Here is a 16657-nt window from a genome sequence, read left to right as displayed (position 1 = left end):
TGGGCAAAGTTAATTATGTTCTTTCTCCACCTACAAAATGGTATGGAACAAAATAGACTTTTTCTAAAATGTGAATTTCGTGAAAGGACATCTAGCCTAATGGTTAGAGCACTTGTGTAGCATCAAACAGATCCAGATTCGACTCCCCGTGGGAGCGAATTAAACGGGTCTGGAATAAAAAAAAACTATAAAAAATAGGTTGGAACTTCCTGGCTTCGATCAAAAGAAATGCAAACTTCCATTTCCTTATGATGAAAATAATGTAAAGGATCGTCATGGTGAACAAAGATTCCGCACTGTGTCAGAAACCAGCAAAGCGCTAAAGTCTAAACAGATAACGGAAGAACATGGTACGGCGATATATATTTTTAATAAACACAGCCGGAGACTTTGAAAAAAAAAATTGAACAGGACAGGAGACTTTGAGAGGAAAAATGCACAAAAGGTAAAGCTAGCACTCATCCAATTTCAACTGCGGTGGGGTGTGTAGCAGTGAATCTTGTGATCCTCCATTGTCCATGTATAAAAAATATTCGTCCCAAACCGCCGGCTGCCACGAGGCTATCTCCCCTTTCGCCTCACGTCTCTTCTGTTTTCTCACTTTCGTTCAGCTTCAACTTTTCCAAGAACACAAGGGACCTGGCAGCACTCTGTCATAAACCAGCAAAGCGCTAAACACCTAGCAAAGAACATACAGCGATATTTTCTTAATAAACACAACCGGAGACTTTTTTTTATAAAAATGAACACGACTGCAGACTTTGAGCCTCATCAAGCCACAGAGATGCTAACAAAAGGCAAAGCTACTAGCCAGTAGCCATCATCCAGGTCCAAATGCCATGGGGTGTGTTCCACTGGATCTTTCCATCCTCCATAAAACATTCTTCAATTCCCAAACCGCCAACAATGGCTACCGCGAGCTCTCTCCCCTTTCACCTCATGTTCCTCCATCTTTGCTGTTTCTTCATCCTGTGCATGGACGTCCCTTCTGCTTCATCACTTTCATTCAGCTTCAACTTTTCCGAGACCACAAGGGACCCTTGCAACGACGAACTTGTGTGCGAGGGCGATTCGATCTTCTCAAACTCCACAATCGAGCTGACAAGAAGAATTCATGTAGCGAACAGCTATGATGGGCAAGGCCGGGTGTGGTACGGGACTCCGGTGATATTGTGGAATCCCGTCACCGGTGAGGTAGCAAGCTTCATCACCGCCTTCTCCTTTAAGATCACGCTGGCTGCGAATAGCACCAAATGGGCTGACGGGATGGCCTTCTTCCTCGCGCATTACTACTCGAACAACAGCGTCCTGGCACCGGGGTCGGGGGCGGCCACCTCGGCCTCTTCACCTTCAACAACCACTTCAACGCGACAGGTGATGGTCGGGTCGTTGCCGTAGAGTTGGACACGTTCCTTAATGTAGGGTGGGACACCAGCGACCAGCACGTCGGCGTCGACGTCAACTCTCTCAAGTCGGAGGCGTCCACGGACACGGCCTCGCCGGGATTCAAGAACCGGACACCCGATTCCGCCATGACCGCCACGGTCCACTACGACAACTGGACCAAGTTGTTTGCCGTCGTCGATCTCCAAATCGACGCCACCTTGTACCATGTCAACACGACCGTTGACCTTAAACGGAACCTGCCGGACACGGTGGCCGCTGGCTTCTCTGCGTCGACCGGCTACGGCAACGAGCTGCACCAGCTACTGTCATGGTCCTTCAACTCGACGCTTGAGAATACCGTGGAAGAACCTTCGACCAAGTCGCTACTCATCAAGGTACTTGTCCCTACACTCGTTGTGTTGGCCTCGGCGATTGTGGGTATCCTTCTATGGTTTTGCCAGAAACTAAGAAGGATGGGCCAGCCAAAAGCCGCGGCAGCAAGTCACAGTGACGCCGAAGTGTTATACTGTGATGAGGCTGAGTTTGAGAAAGGGCTAGCGGGGCCAAGGCGGTATCTCTACCGTGAGCTTACGACCGCAACAGGCGACTTCGCAGAGGAGAATCTCCTTGGGCGAGGAGGTTTCGGAAGCGTGTACAAGGGACACGTCATGACAAGCTTCGACGAGGGCCAGGATGTAGCCATCAAGAAGTTCTCCTTGGAGTCATCTCAGGGGAGGAAAGAGTTTGAGGCTGAGGTGATGATCATAAGCCGGTTGAGGCACCGCAACCTCGTGCAGCTGTTGGGCTGGCGCGACAGCCCCAAAGGGCTCTTTCTCGTCTACGAGCTCGTGCCACAAGGAAGTCTAGACAAACACATCCATAACAACCAGAGGAGGTTAACTTGGCATGAGAGGTAAGGTTCACCACCTGATCTGGTTTCCTTTGAACATTTCCTCTGCTCCGAATTACTTCGTTTTATTTAATCTGCCTTTCATACTATGTATCTCCCTTTCAACATGTTTTATTTAAAGATTTGTTGACTTCTCTAAAAAACTACACGTACCTTTCTTTTTCTTTTCTTTTTTTAACGAACCGCATAAGATAGTGCATGTTTCATTGATATAGCAGAAAAATACAAGACTACGGCCTTAGGAGGCCATAACCAATAACCAGGAAAAGAAAAGAAAAGAAAAGAAAAATAAAAAAGACTCGTCCGGTTGAATTAGGATATCAACGCAGGTAACCATTCAATTCAACCGCCACACCCGACCGGTGGGACGTCAACGCGGCCTCACCACTTCACTCACCACGGTAGCAGAACCGAAGCCTTTAGCACTGCACCCACCAACTTTCATGCTCATGTATTCGCCGAAACCTCCGGCGTGGCCATGCGTCAACAGGGAACCGAAAGAGAAGACTACATTGCACCGAGAAGGCCACCGCCATGCAGGATCCTCCATTGTAGTGACGCTGCAACACCACACTCCACCTGATAAAGTGATACCACCGAATCCGGACCTCTCGCAGGCTGCCACGCAGTCGCCACCGCAATAATACAATGCAAGGGGGCCTCACCACATCCGCTGTTGGACTCCACCTTGCTCTCATCACCTCGATGAAAAACACTGTGCGTGGGAGCCTCGCCACGCCCGCCACAGTACTCCTCGTCACGGATCCGTTTTTTTGTTACCGTCATAGTAGTGAGCAATGTTGCCCCACTCTACAAGATCTCCATCGATCAGCCTGGCCGCCGCCGCAGGTCGACATCGCCTCGTTGCTTCACCCGCGCAAAAACCTCCACCGCCATGTTAGCAAGCCAAAGAAGTCGCTTGCGCTGTTTTACGACGATATACCGCACCAGGTAGTCCAGCAAAGTTGAGCTACCCACCACGATCCGCTGCAAGCCTAGCTATACCATGATGCCATTGCCGCAAGCGCCATCCTCCGACGCCGTCCCGTGCCATACTGACCGTTGCCGAGCAATGCCAGTCGCCGCGGTCCGTTGCAAGCAGCCGAAAAACCAACACCCATGCAACAACCCCTGGCCGCCACCATAACTGCAATCGCCTTCATGTGACCTCGGCAACACCCGTTCAATTGTCACGCGGTGGAATTGCCGCGACCAGCTGCAGCCGCCCATGACCAATGGACCAGCAATGCCATAAACCGAGATGGGTCTCTATAGACGACGCCTCCAGGGAGGGCACGACGCCAATGGCACCGCCGTTGCTCGTCCAAGATCTGGACAGGGTTTTCACCTTGAGGACCCCGTGCATCAGGGTTGTGTCTTAGACATGATGCCCCCCATGGGGAGAACGATGCCCTAGGCCGCCGCCGTCATCTCGACTAGCAAGATGCCGACGAGAGCTTTCGCTCGGAGCATCCCAACCCCCGCAACACGCTCATGGTTTAGCACTCCTGGACCACAGTCACTGCAGCCCATCTGAGGCGGTGTCGTTGCCGCTCCTCCACGTACCACGCTGCCATACCTCCACCTCCACTCGTTTTCCGCTACGCCTCCACGCACCCTGCCGCCGTACGCCACTCCTTGCATGCGGCCACCGCCGCATCACCTCACCATCACGCGTCGTCGGGCGTCTCCTCGAGGTGTCGCCATCTTATTCATGCGTCACCGCGCGCAGCCTCCTCCACGCCGCGCAATCCCTCACCAGCGCCCAGCCGCCTCCCTCTCCTGTCACTACCTCCGGAACTCCTCAGCTGAGGAGAAGGTGGCCCGCCCACGCCTTCAGCACCACCTTAGTGCCACCATTGCGCCCTTGCGCCAGGCATCCCTACCATGCCTCCATGGCATTACTGACACGCCTTGCGCAGACCACTCCTACCCGCGACACCACGCCGCCACCGTTGAGGATACACCTTCATCCACTGCCGACGCCTCCACCGCGTTGGGACACACGGGGCCGCATCTGCCACGGCCAGCTCTCCACTTGCCCCTGTCCGGGCTGGCACCGCGCGGTATGTCATGCCCCCACTGGCTGTCGCCCTCCTCACACGCCGTCGAAACGTCGCCAGCAGCCGCTGCCACTGCCTCGGGTCGCTCTGATTGCCCAGCCGCCGGATCCGGCCGGCACCGGGCTGGATCTGTGGCCGGTGCTCGAGGGCGGTCCTCCTCCTCGGTCGCCACGCTGTGGAGCGTGTGGATCCACGTGGCCGCGGGGTGCGGGAGCGGCCACCGAAGAACTCGCGCTGGTCGACGTTGACACAGGGCACGGCACGCCAGAGGTGCCTCCACCGCCGCAACAGCGCGCTCGACTGCACCACTAGGACTCCTCCTCACGCCCAATCGTTGCTGACCGCTGCCGTCGACCCTCGGGGGCTTGGTGGCCGCGCTCGACCACATCCGCTGGGGGAAGGGGAAGGGGCCCTGCTGCCCTCATCGCGAGCCACACGGTTTCCAGCGACCCGCTCAGGCGGCGGTGCGGCCGGGGCGGTTGTCAGTGGAGGGGCGGCGGCGAGGTGTCAGTGATCGCCCAAGTCGCCCGCGCGGGGGCGATGCGAGCCCTTAGGAAAAAAAAATGAAGAAGTCCTACTTAAGACAAGTTTGCATGTACCTTTCCAGCCACTTGTTGGTAGACCAAAACATTTAGCTCTTCTGAATCATCTGCTTGTTAATGATCTGTGGTCTAATTTCTAAATCTCTCATCTCAAATACTCCCACCATTCATTTTTTGTCATTTTTAATAGGTACAATATCATTTTGGGGTTGGCGTCAGCGCTGCGCTACATGCACCTGGAATGGGAGCAATGCGTCGTGCACGGCGACATCAAGCCGAGCAACATCATGCTCGACTCGTCCTACAATACCAAGCTGGAGACTTGGGGGCTTGGGGCTCGCGCGGCTCGTCGACCACGGCACCGGTCCGCGAACCACGCAGCTTGTCAAAGGCACCGTGGGATACATCGACCCGGAGTTCATCTACACTAACCGCCGGAGCGCCGAGTCGGACGTCTACAGCTTCGGCATCGTCCTGCTCGAGATCGTCTCCGGCCGGCGGCCCCTTGACAGGTGGGACCCGTCCTTCGAGCTTCCCAGGTGGGTGCGGAGCCTCTACAGCCAGGGCGCCACGCTCGACGCGGCGGACGCGCGGCTGCGGCCATGCGACGACGACGCCGGCGAGCGGCGCCAGATGGAGCGCGCCCTGGTGATGGGGCTCTGGTGCGCGCAGCACGACCCGGCGGGGCGCCCCTCCATCGCGCAGGCCATGCACACGCTGCAGTCGGAGGACGCGACGGCCCTGCCCAAGCTCGCGGCGCACATGTACAGGGCGGCTGAGGCGGCACCGGCGGGCTTCGACGTGGCCGAGAGCGGCGGCTTCGTGAGCTCCTTGTCCCGCGGCGGCGGCGGCTCTCCGGCGACCGACAGAATGACACCCTCGTCGGAATAGCTTGCCAAATCACGTTATAATGATATATCCGGGACATGTTTGTCTGCATATTTTCCGTTTTGCCTTTAGCTGCTAATTTGTCAGCAGTGTGGATGCACTTAAAGAGAGGTTTAGTACTAGTAACAAAACATTTCGTGTGAAACGTTTTTACAATCATGCATGTATTTGATTGTTGGATTATTCTTCAGCCACTACCCAAATGATTTCCTCTTGAGTTCTACATCGCTTATAAAAAATAGTTTCCTACACAAAACAATGCTCTTAAAGTAACCGTACATATGCTCAGCATGTTTATCTATCAAGGAGATAAAAGTTGCCTGTAACATTCTAATGGTAAGCCGAATTGGACTGGTATTAGAAAATCTAGAGATAAAATTCATGGCCGGTTGGATGGTTTGTGCAACAAAAAAACGTGACCACGGTAGCTAGCTAGCCAGCCAGGCGCCGGAGCGGGTCGGACTATAAACCCCGTCGGCGTCGGAGTTTCCAAATAAAAAGGTCTTATAGTTGGCTCATGTCTCAAAGCGGCCCAAGACAGCCCAATGGATATGCAGAGCCGAAAAAAAGGCCCCGTGAGCTTCACAGTTTGCCAGGCCCATGAGCTTCAAAATAAGAAAACGCCGTTGCCGGGGATCGAACCCGGGTCACCCGCGTGACAGGCGGGAATACTCACCACTATACTACAACGACCTCGTTGCATTCTATTTTCCCTCAAATTTTCATAAACCTTCGCATGTGTATCAACAAGTACCAAATCCTCAGATTAAAATGATTAATAGGACTGTTTCATAGCTTAAGTTGGTTTGCCATTAGATACTAGTAGACGGAAAATAAGTAAGAACAATACCAGGCAACAGCTCTTGGGCATGGACAGGACTGTTGCATCACATATTCGCATACCTCACCCTACGCAGGAAAGTTCGGTTAGGATTTCCTTGTACCATGACTCGAAACTGTAGCAAATTCGATTCTGATGGTTAGAGAGGGAAAGACGCACGCTGCATGCATGTTATTGTTCACTGATGCCGATCTGAGGCTGAGTATCTGTTTATCAGAGCTCTATTGAATTTCAATGAAACATGAAACTAGGATCGATCCATAGAGTCATAGCACATGAAAACAAATATAAACTGTACCTTATGCATCTACACACACTATATCTAGATACATAATAATATCTATACACCTAAAAAATCAAAACAACCTACAATTTAGAAAAACGACCTACAATTTAGAACAGAGGGAGTACCAATTCTACGGTGAGTGAGTGAGCTCTCTACGGCCGCTTCGTTGAATTTCTTTTTGTAGAATTGTAGTCGACGAAATTGGGTTAACAAGAAGATGAAGATGACCGGCAGAGAGACCAGACACTCGAGGCAAGTTGGCAATGATACGATGATTTTATCAATTATGTGCAAGTAGAATTAGGGCGCACAACATTTGGGAAACCAGAATTAGGGTGCCGGCCGGTTCCGGCTCCTCCTAACACGGTCACTGTAGCGTCGTGGAGTCAGAGTCAAAGGAACCACAATTTGTAGTTCCGTCAGCTCCTCCTTGATCTATGAGAGGGAGGGAGATGAGAGAAAAGAAGCTCTTGTGAATAATAGTTGAAAATAATTTGTAGTTCCATTGGCTCCTCCTTGATCTATGAGAGGGAGGAAGATGAGAGAAAAGAAGCTCTTGTGAATAATAGTTGCGTTTCAGGACGTGAACGGTCCAGACGGAGCCGAGGTTGCAAAGAGCTCCACCAAACTGCCCCAGCGCGTCACGAGCCGAGTCACCTGGGAATCTTGCAAGTACAGCCACTGCCTCGTTGGGGGCAGAGGATAGGATGCCCTCTGCCTGCTCCATGGGCACGAGCAAAAAGACGAAAGATTCTTGCAAAGAATAGGAGGGGAGCAAGTGGACGTGATCGCCCCAAGATTGGTCTCAAGCTCGAGGCATCCTCCGGCGAAGATATTTTGGGCATCCGGGGGCACGGTGTAGAATAATTTATGGGAATGGATCCCTCTTCGCAGCCGCAGACTTGATGCGGACAGGCATCGGCAAACGGCAGTGCGGATGCTCTTGGGCAGCTGCACGATTTGCACGAATCAGCACGATCCTCGTGGCCGGCTTCAACTTGCTATCCATGGTATCGACGAAAAACAATGGGAGTAACTTGTTCACACTAAGAATATTGTAATGGTTTAGGTTTAAGATGTATGCCATGTTATGGTATATGCTAACAACCCATTTTGTTGTTTGTGTAACAAAAAAAAAAAGAATGCAGATGTCACTGTTGCCACATGCCACCTATTGGATTTTTTACTTCCATAGAAGAGCCGACATGGTATCCATCGTATCACCATCTGATGAACATAAACATGCATTCCCCTTCATGCATCCCCCCCTTCCCCTGTTTGATGGAACGTTGGGCAACGTTTCCTCATCAGGTTAAGCATTGGCCACTACCATTCCAGTCCAAGCAGATCTTCCATTTCTTAGCTCGCGTGTTAGGGCGCAGTGTTCTCCACGCAATTCTGAAAGATGTTCACAGTTTTGTTCATGTGAAGATCCTCCTCCAATACATCAAGATGGCTACTACTCCCTCCCATCTCTCGGTCTCATACATAAGGGGGTGTTTGTTTCTTTAGTCTCTCCTAAAATTCATGTCACATCAAATATTTAGATACTAATTAGGAGTATTAAACATAGACTAATTACAAAACTAATTGCACAGATGGAGACTAATTTGCGAGATGAATCTATTAAGCCTCCATCTAATTTGCGAGATGAATCTATTAAGCCTAATTAGTCCATGATTTGACAATGTGATGCTACTAATGATGGATTAATTAGGCTTAATAGATTCATCGAATTAGCCTCCATGTGTAATTAATTTTATAATTAACTCATATTTAGTCATCCTAATTAGCCTCCGAATATTCGATGTGACATGAATAATAGTCCGGACTAAAGATCCGAACACCCCCACCATAATGTATGGCTGTCTGGCAAAGGACTAATTTAGCTTGACAGCAAGACATGGGCCCCGGCGTACATGTCAGACAGCTATTTCTGTTACACAAAGGACAGGGGGCCGTGAGCACGCCGGGACATCTCACATGTGCCGCAGCTCTGAACCACAATTGTATTGAAGAATCAAACGGACAGACGGGATGGTCCAAGATCCAGAAACCCAGGGGGCCTACCCTACCCCAGAAACCGGACAAGAACACAAGGGAAACCAGCAATGCAGTGCAAGCTGGTCCGGACACAGGACAGGTACATGCTGAAGAAGCACGATGCAGGTTGCCAGGCAATGGTAGATCTGAAGATCACGTCCAGGGTTATGTCTAATGGAAGCCACGATAGCAGTGGCTGGAAATGCTGAAACTATAGTGGTTGGTTTATGCATATATAGAAAAATCAAGGGGTTATATTCTGGCAATAAGCACTCAACAAATCTTCAGAAAGAGTGGAATTACAATCAGTTACTTCAGACTGCCATCAAATGGAGTACAAAGAAACCATAACATCAACCAATAAAAACCAGAACAAAGCAGAACATGGAAACTGATGCAGGAATATTGATAAATTGATTGTTGCCACATACATACTAGTTTCAAGCTGCCATAGCAACCAAAACTACAGGAGTACCAACAATTTTACCAGCTGTTCAATAAGCTTACAGATTCAGGAACATAACCATCCACATCTTTGACAGTGCAAGCAAAAGAATGGACATCATCTTAAACAGAGCTTCATAATTTAATGCAAGGATTATAATATAGTTACCATGATAGGGAGAACAGAACAACTGGTGAACAACGAGACAATTGAAGGATGAACTCACCCTTCAACTGGATAGACAGCCACTGGTCAACACGAAAATTCCAACCCGACTCCAGCGGGTAATGATCAATCTCTCTAAAGAACTGAGAAGATATCAGATAATTGCAAGCATACAAGGGTCACACCACCAGTTGCCTCAAACTCCAATCCTTCTCCCACTTATCCATGGGTGTTTAAAGCCTCCCAGACCAAATTCTTGGGCGCAGCACCACTTGTGGCGTTCCTAGCCTGCAATGCAGCAGCCCTCAGTGTCTTCCATGTAAGCACATTTGCGTCCCAGAATGAGGCTGCAGAGTAAGTCAGCCCGTGCTTCTTGCAAAGATCACGTACGTAGGGCGCGACCTTCCTAAGGTGGCACCGAGGTAGGCGGGGAAACAGATGGTGCTCAATCTGGAATTGTAGACCGCCGTGGAACCAATCCATCCACGGGGAGCACAAGATGTCAAGCGTGCCCGCTGTCTGCTTCTCAAACCAGTCATTCCCCTTTGGCGGTCCGACATACACCTCTGAGGAGAAGTGGTTCAGGCAGAATTGGACGTGCTGAATTCCGCAAATTGTGAAGCTGGAAAGCACGAACGCCACCCTCTCCCACCAATTGGGAAGGCAAGACACCAGCAACGGGTACCAAGCCCAGAATGCGGCAACCCCGGCGATCTCCAAAAGCCTCTGGGGCACCCTCTTCTCAGTCAGAACGAAGAGAGCGGACTGGGTGAGAAGATTTATCCTGGCGACGCACATGACCGGGTAGAAGGTCCAGTGCTGGTAGCTGATGAAGAATTTGGAGGCTGCGTCGAAGGCCAGGGTGCGGCGGTAGAAGTAGGACCAGATGTTGCCGAAGAGCTTGGGGGAGACCGCGAAGAGGGGCATGTGCTGGAGGTCCGGGTCGTGGTCGAGGCTGTTGCAGGCGATGTGGTGCGTGTTGTGGTTGCATTTCCACCAGGCGATGCTGAGGCCGGTGAGGCAGTTGCCGGAGAGCACTTGGACGACGCGGTCGAGGAGCGGGTGGCCCGTGATGCGGTGGTGGCCCGAGTCGTGGCCCATCCAGCCCGACTGGATCCAGATGAAGCCGATGAGGCCGCCGGCGAGGAGGTGCGCGCAGGCGCTGGCGCAGGCGAGGACGAGGTAGAGCGCGGCGCAGAAGAGGGTCGCCATGAGGAGGAGCTGGACCTTTGGGGTGGGGCCGACGCGCTCGAAGAGGCCCGCGGAGGAGAGCTGCGCGAGGAGGCGGCGGTAGTCGGCGGAGGCAGGGGAGACGGTGTAGTCGGAGAGGCGGCCGACGAAGAAGCGGCGGAGGAGCGGGCGCGCGGAGGGCGGGTGGTAGGCGGCGAAGGCGTCGGTGGCGTCCTGGCCGGCGAGGGTGATGAGCGGGAGGTCCCCGCCCGGGTGGTGGGGCAGCCAGGGCGTGACGTCGTAGACGTCGCCGGAGATGGAGATCCAGAGGTCGTCGGGGGACGCGTGCGCGCGGAGCTCCTTGGAGGAGATCATGCGCACGTCGTCGGCGCCGGCGGCGTCCCCGGGGGCCGGCATTGCGTCGGCGGAGGGCGGCATTGCGCGGCCGTGGCCCGGATGGGCCGTCGGTGGCGTGGATTTGGGATGGGGGGAGGAGGAGAGGCGGGGAGGGAGGGAGGGAGGAGATCGGATCTTCCCTTCTTAAGGTGGGGTGTGAAGAAAAAAGGAATATCCGTGCGTGCGCGTGAAGCGGTGAAGGTTGTCTTTTCGCTGTTTGATGGGCTGTTTTGGTGGTGGAAGAAGCTCTTTCCCAACACACAGCACACAGCGCACTGGATAAGCCATATGTCGTACAGCACACTACGACCCATCTACACTGCAGGGATGGCAATCGCGCGGGCCTGAACCTCCGTAGGTCTCAGGGGACCAGACACATAGAGGATTTCCCCTGCGGGGCCTATGAGGCCTCGAATTTGACCCAGGAAGCACAGTTGTTGCCGCACTAGCCTGCTCACCTCACCGACCCACACCTCCCCCACACCGCCCTGCTCACCCGCACCAGCCCACACCTCACCACGCCTCCAGCCCAACAACCCTCCACCCCCTTCTCATCTCTCACAGTCTCACCCGCTCTCCCGTCCTCTGCCGACCTCCACCCCTCCCCACTCCCAAGCGGCGGCGGTGACCGCCGGGTCGCCCGCGCCCGGCGCCCCTCACCTCACCCCTGCTCGCGCTGGCCCCTGTCCCGCACCCTCACCCACGCCCCTAGCCCTCGCAGCCTCGCCTTCACCAGCTCACCCTCGCCCGCGCCGCCCCCTACCCCCCCTGCCCCGCACCCTCGCCCCTCGCCCACGAGTGCCGCCAGCGCCCCTCGACCCCCTAGCACACAACGACGGCGGCGCGGACCCCCACAATGCAGCGACAGCGGCACGAACCCCACGGGTAGCAGCGCTTGGGATCCCGACGGGCAACGCCGGCGACAGGGAGCCCAATGGGCGGCGCGGCCCCCACGATCTGACGGCTCAGGTGTCGGGGAGCCCGTCGGGTTTTGGGCACCCGCGGGTTTCGGGATCGGAGTAGCATTTCCACCCGAATGAGATTTCAGGTTCGGGGCGGGTTTACTGTTTGGGTTTCGGGGGCGGGTCCATGGAAGCTTCATCCGGCCCCGACCCACCCCGTTGCCATCCCTACCCTGCAGTTACAGCCCAAAACGCAAACAACACAGTAGAAGCAGCAATCAGGCTACCGAGGGATATTTAATTTTTTTTACCAATGACAAGTCTCCAATTACCAATTTTGCATTTGCACTAATATAATTACCACATGGAAGAAACAAATCCATTCATGCCATTTTTCTTACCTAGTGTGACACATCGGCTCGCCAGCGTGGATAAGCAACAAGACCTATCCCTGTTCCTCGCCAGACACTAATCATCTCCCCAATCCTTCTCTTTTTTTCCTTCCCCTCACCTCATCTAGCTCCTCTCAACTGGTGACGGCTTGTCAGCGGCGCCATTGTCCTCGGTATAGATGTCGTGCATACATCTATGGGCCCACCAGAAGGTTTGAACAGTACTAGATACAGGGCTGGACACCGAGACGTGTCAGGTAAGGAAACTACGGTGCAGGACAGCGTGTTCTACGTGGCAAGACAGAAACTAGTCGAGGATTAGGAAACTACTCGTAGTAATTAGAGTAGGACTCATCTAGTCGAATTTTACTAGTATTCTTGTAAACAACCGATCTGTAACCCTACCTCCAGCAATATAAGGCGAGGTAGGGACCCCCTCCAAAGTAATTGAATACTACCAATATACAGGACGTAGGGTAGTACGCAATCTAGCCATCGGATATGCTGGGGTGCCTAGAGAGTTGATCGAGCACTCACTGAATGTGGATCCAAAGGCTACGCTAAAACGACAATGACTACGTCGATTCGCCCAAGATAAAAGAGAAGCAATCAAAAAGTAACTGGCCAAACTATTCGTGGCAGGCTTCATAAAGGAAGTCTGTCATCCAGAGTGGCTGGCCAATCCTATCCTGGTGCGAAAGAAAAACAACAACGAGTGGAGGATGTGTGTCGACTACACAGACCTCAACAAGCACTGTCCAAAGGATTCGTTCGGGCTCCCTAGGATTGATCAAGTCATCGACTCGATAGCTGGATGTGCCCTACTCTGTTTCCTTGATTGCTGCTCGGGGTATCACCATATAGCTCTCAAGGAAGAAGACCAAATAAAGACTGCATTCATCACCTCATATGGAGCTTTCTGTTACACAATAATGTCCTTCGAGTTGAAGAACGCAGGCGCTACCTATCAACGGGCAATCCAGAGTGCTTCATAAAATAGCTACACCGCAACATAGAGGCGTATATGGATGACGTGGTCATGAAGATCAGAAATCCCAACGACTTGATTGCGGATTTGGAAGAAACCTTCACAAGCTTACAAAAGTTCTGGTGGAAGCTAAACCCAACAAAGTGCGTCTTCGGTGTACCCTCCGAAAAACTACTCGGGTTCATCATCAGTCACCAAGGAATTGAAGCTAACCCTGAGAAGATCTCCGCCATCACCAATATGCACGCCCCCATCGTGCGTCAAGGACGTCCAGAAGCTGACTGGATGCATGACGGCCCTTAACAGATTCATCTCAAGGCTTGGAGAATGGGGACTACCCTTTTTCAAACTACTGAAGCAACAAGATAAATTCTAGTGGACCGAAGAGGCAAATCAAGCCCTACAATAGTTGAAGGACTTACTATCAAAGCCACCGGTCCTCACATCGCCAAATCCCAATAAAGACTTGCTGCTCTACATCACCGCGACTACCAACGTCATCAGCACGGTGATCGTGGTTGAAAGACCAGAAGTAGACCATGTATACAAAGTATAGGGCCCGTCTACTTCGTTAGTGAGGTGTTGTTAGCTTCCAAATCCAGGTACCCGCCAGTTCAAAAATTGCTATACGTAATACTACTCACCTCGTGGAAGCTACAATATTACTTCCAGGAACACAACATCTTCGTCATCACAGACTTCCCCTTGGGAGAAATCCTCCACAATCGGGATGCAACAGGAAGAATATCCAAATGGGTGGTAGAACTCGGAGCACTGTCCCTGGAATTTAAGTCAAGGATTGCCATCAAATCTAAGGCACTAGTTGATTTCATTGTAGAATGGTGCGAAAATCAACTACCAACTCCAGCAGAGCGACCAGAGCATTAGGTTATGTACTTTGATAGATCACTCAAGCTCAAGGGCACCAGCGCAGGAGTACTCTTAATATGTCCCAAAGGTGAACAACTCAAATATGTCTTGCAAATCTTCTGGAACGTATCCAACAATGAAGCTGAATACGAGACGCTTCTGCACGGGCTCCGCCTGGCAGTTTCACTAGAAATCAAATGGTTGTTGGTCTACAACGACTCACTGGTGGTAATCAATCAAGTCAATGATGAGTGGGATCACCACAAGGACAACATGGATGCGTACTGCCTAGAAGTACGCAAGTTAGAGAACAAATTCTCTGGATTGGAGTTCCACCACGTAACTCACGACAACAACATAGTCGCGGACGTCCTATCATAGCTTGGATCTACTCGTGCTCAAGTTCCAGCTGGGGTCTTCGTCCTTGAGCTACACAAGCCGTCCATAACGGAGCCGACGCCATCAACAACCACCGATCGAGGTCACGACGCACTAGACCGGGAGGTTATGATGATCGATGTAGACTAGAGAACCCCCTTTATCGATCACATCAATGAGCACAAGTTACCTCTAGACAAAATAGAAGCAGAGCAAGTCTCACGATGCAGCAGGAACTATGTTCTAGTCGAAGACAAGCTCTACAGAAGAGGCGCATCATCCGGAGTACTCATGAAGTGCGTCTCGTGACAAGACGGAAAGGGCATACTAGAGGAGATCCACAAAGGCATCTGCGGCAATCACGCATCTTCACGAACGATCGTGAGTAAAGCTTTCAGAGTAGGGTTCTATTGGCCTACAGCTCTTGCTAACGCCGAAGAACTAGTCCGTTGATGCCAAGTATGTCAATTCTTCGGCAAGCAACAACACGTCCCTGTCTACAAGCTGATCACCATACCACCCTCTTGGCCCTTCGTATGCTAGGGGCTAGACATGATCAGCCCACTACCTACAGTGTCTGGAGGATTCAATCGACTACTTGTGGCGATCGACAAGTTTACTAAGTGGATCGAGGTGAAGCCAGTAACCTGCCCCAAGGTAGATAGGGTACTTGACTTCCTTGATGAAATTGTTCATCGCTATAGCTTCTCCAATCGCATTATCACAGATCTGGGCTCCAATTTCAACAACCACGAGTTCTAGGAGTACTGCGAGAATAGCGGGATTGACATCTGGTATGTCTCTGTTGCTCATCCGCGGGCCAACGGCCAGGTTGAGCGCGCCAACGGGATGTTACTAGAGGCTCTCAAGAAAAGACTACATGATATCGGAAACACAAAAGGGGGTAAGTGGCTCAAAGAACTACCCAATGTCCTCTAGGGGGCTTCGCACCCAGCCACGCAAGCCTACATGGCAATTTTGCTACTTCCTGGTCTACGGATCAGATGTTGTCCTTCCCGCCGACGTCATGTGGAAATCTCCAGTAGTCGAGCAGTATAAGGAGGGTGCAGCAGAAGAAACAAGGCGTCTAAACCTAGGCAGCCTTGAAGAAGCTCGCTGTGCAGCACTCGTCCAGTCTGCAAGGTACCTTGAAGGAATCCACCATTATCATGATCGTAACGTCAAAGAATGTTCATTCAATATAGGCAATATGGTCATCAAGCGTATCCAAGACACCAAGGGACTACACAAGCTAAACTCACTATGGGAGGGTCCTTTCATCGTCTCCAAGGTCACTAGACCTAGGTTGTATAGGCTCCAACACCTCTCCGCTGAAGATGTCGACAACTCGTGGAACATCGAGCAACTTTGTCGATTTTATCCTTAAGTTTACATATTTGTGTAAATTGGCCACCAGCCTTAGTTGCACAATTACAACTCAATAAAGCAAATTTATTTTTCATCATAAAACGACTACTTATTTATGCTTAATTACAACTTGCAAAGGCAAGTTCGTAGAGCTATTCAGCTCCTCGGGTACTATCGCCCAACTCGTAGCTTGCAATCACAAGTCTGTACAAAGCTACTTAGCCTCTAAGGCAAAATTGCCTACATGTGGCTTGTAATAACAAGTCTACAAAAGTATTTTGTGAGTTATTCAACTCATTGGACAGGTCTGTCCTCTCGACGGTCTTTGGAAAAGAAGTCGTTAGCAATTTGGGAGTTATTTAGACTACTCGGGCTAATCTTATCTAGACAAATCTGTCTAGTCGTAGCTTATAATAACAAGTTTGCAGTTCCAAGCTTTCAGGAGCACAACATCTGAACAACCCAGAGAGGTTGCAAAGATAGGCTCCAGCCGAAGAAATCCTGAATTATCTACTCGCCTACGACATCTAACTACCCAGATACCTTGAGTACTCGCACTTCGCAAGAAGGAGTTGCATCCTAAAGTACTCTACACCGTGTATCTGAGGAGGATCATAAGAGTAG

The 16657-nt window shown here is 51.6% G+C and overlaps 1 protein-coding gene, 1 non-coding gene and 1 pseudogene across 2 annotated transcripts; 1 reads left to right on the top strand and 2 right to left on the bottom strand.

The window, feature by feature from the left end:
* Window positions 1-975: 975 nt before the first annotated feature.
* Window positions 976-5792, top strand: LOC101758464 (annotated as a pseudogene).
* A 618-nt stretch (window positions 5793-6410) lies between these two features.
* Window positions 6411-6482, bottom strand: TRNAD-GUC. The gene has a single exon. It is a non-coding gene; the product is annotated as a tRNA-Asp (tRNA).
* Window positions 6483-9341: 2859 nt separating this feature from the next.
* LOC101764528 (delta(8)-fatty-acid desaturase 2) lies at window positions 9342-11319 on the bottom strand. Its single transcript, XM_004956561.3, has one exon. The coding sequence runs from the start codon at window positions 11175-11177 to the stop codon at window positions 9789-9791; it is 1389 nt and encodes a 462-aa protein (XP_004956618.1). The 5' UTR covers window positions 11178-11319; the 3' UTR covers window positions 9342-9788.
* Window positions 11320-16657: the final 5338 nt, after the last annotated feature.

This window comes from Setaria italica, chromosome II (genome assembly GCF_000263155.2).
Source record: "Setaria italica strain Yugu1 chromosome II, Setaria_italica_v2.0, whole genome shotgun sequence".
NCBI classification, from domain to species: Eukaryota; Viridiplantae; Streptophyta; class Magnoliopsida; order Poales; family Poaceae; genus Setaria; species Setaria italica.
Note: the sequence above shows the minus strand (reverse complement) of the source record. Positions and strands in the feature narration are given on the sequence as shown.

Bases quoted from the DNA above. Each gene is read 5' to 3' on its own strand.
- LOC101764528 (XM_004956561.3), bottom strand. From the start codon at position 11,177: ATGCCGCCCTCCGCCGACGCAATGCCGGCCCCCGGGGACGCCGCCGGC.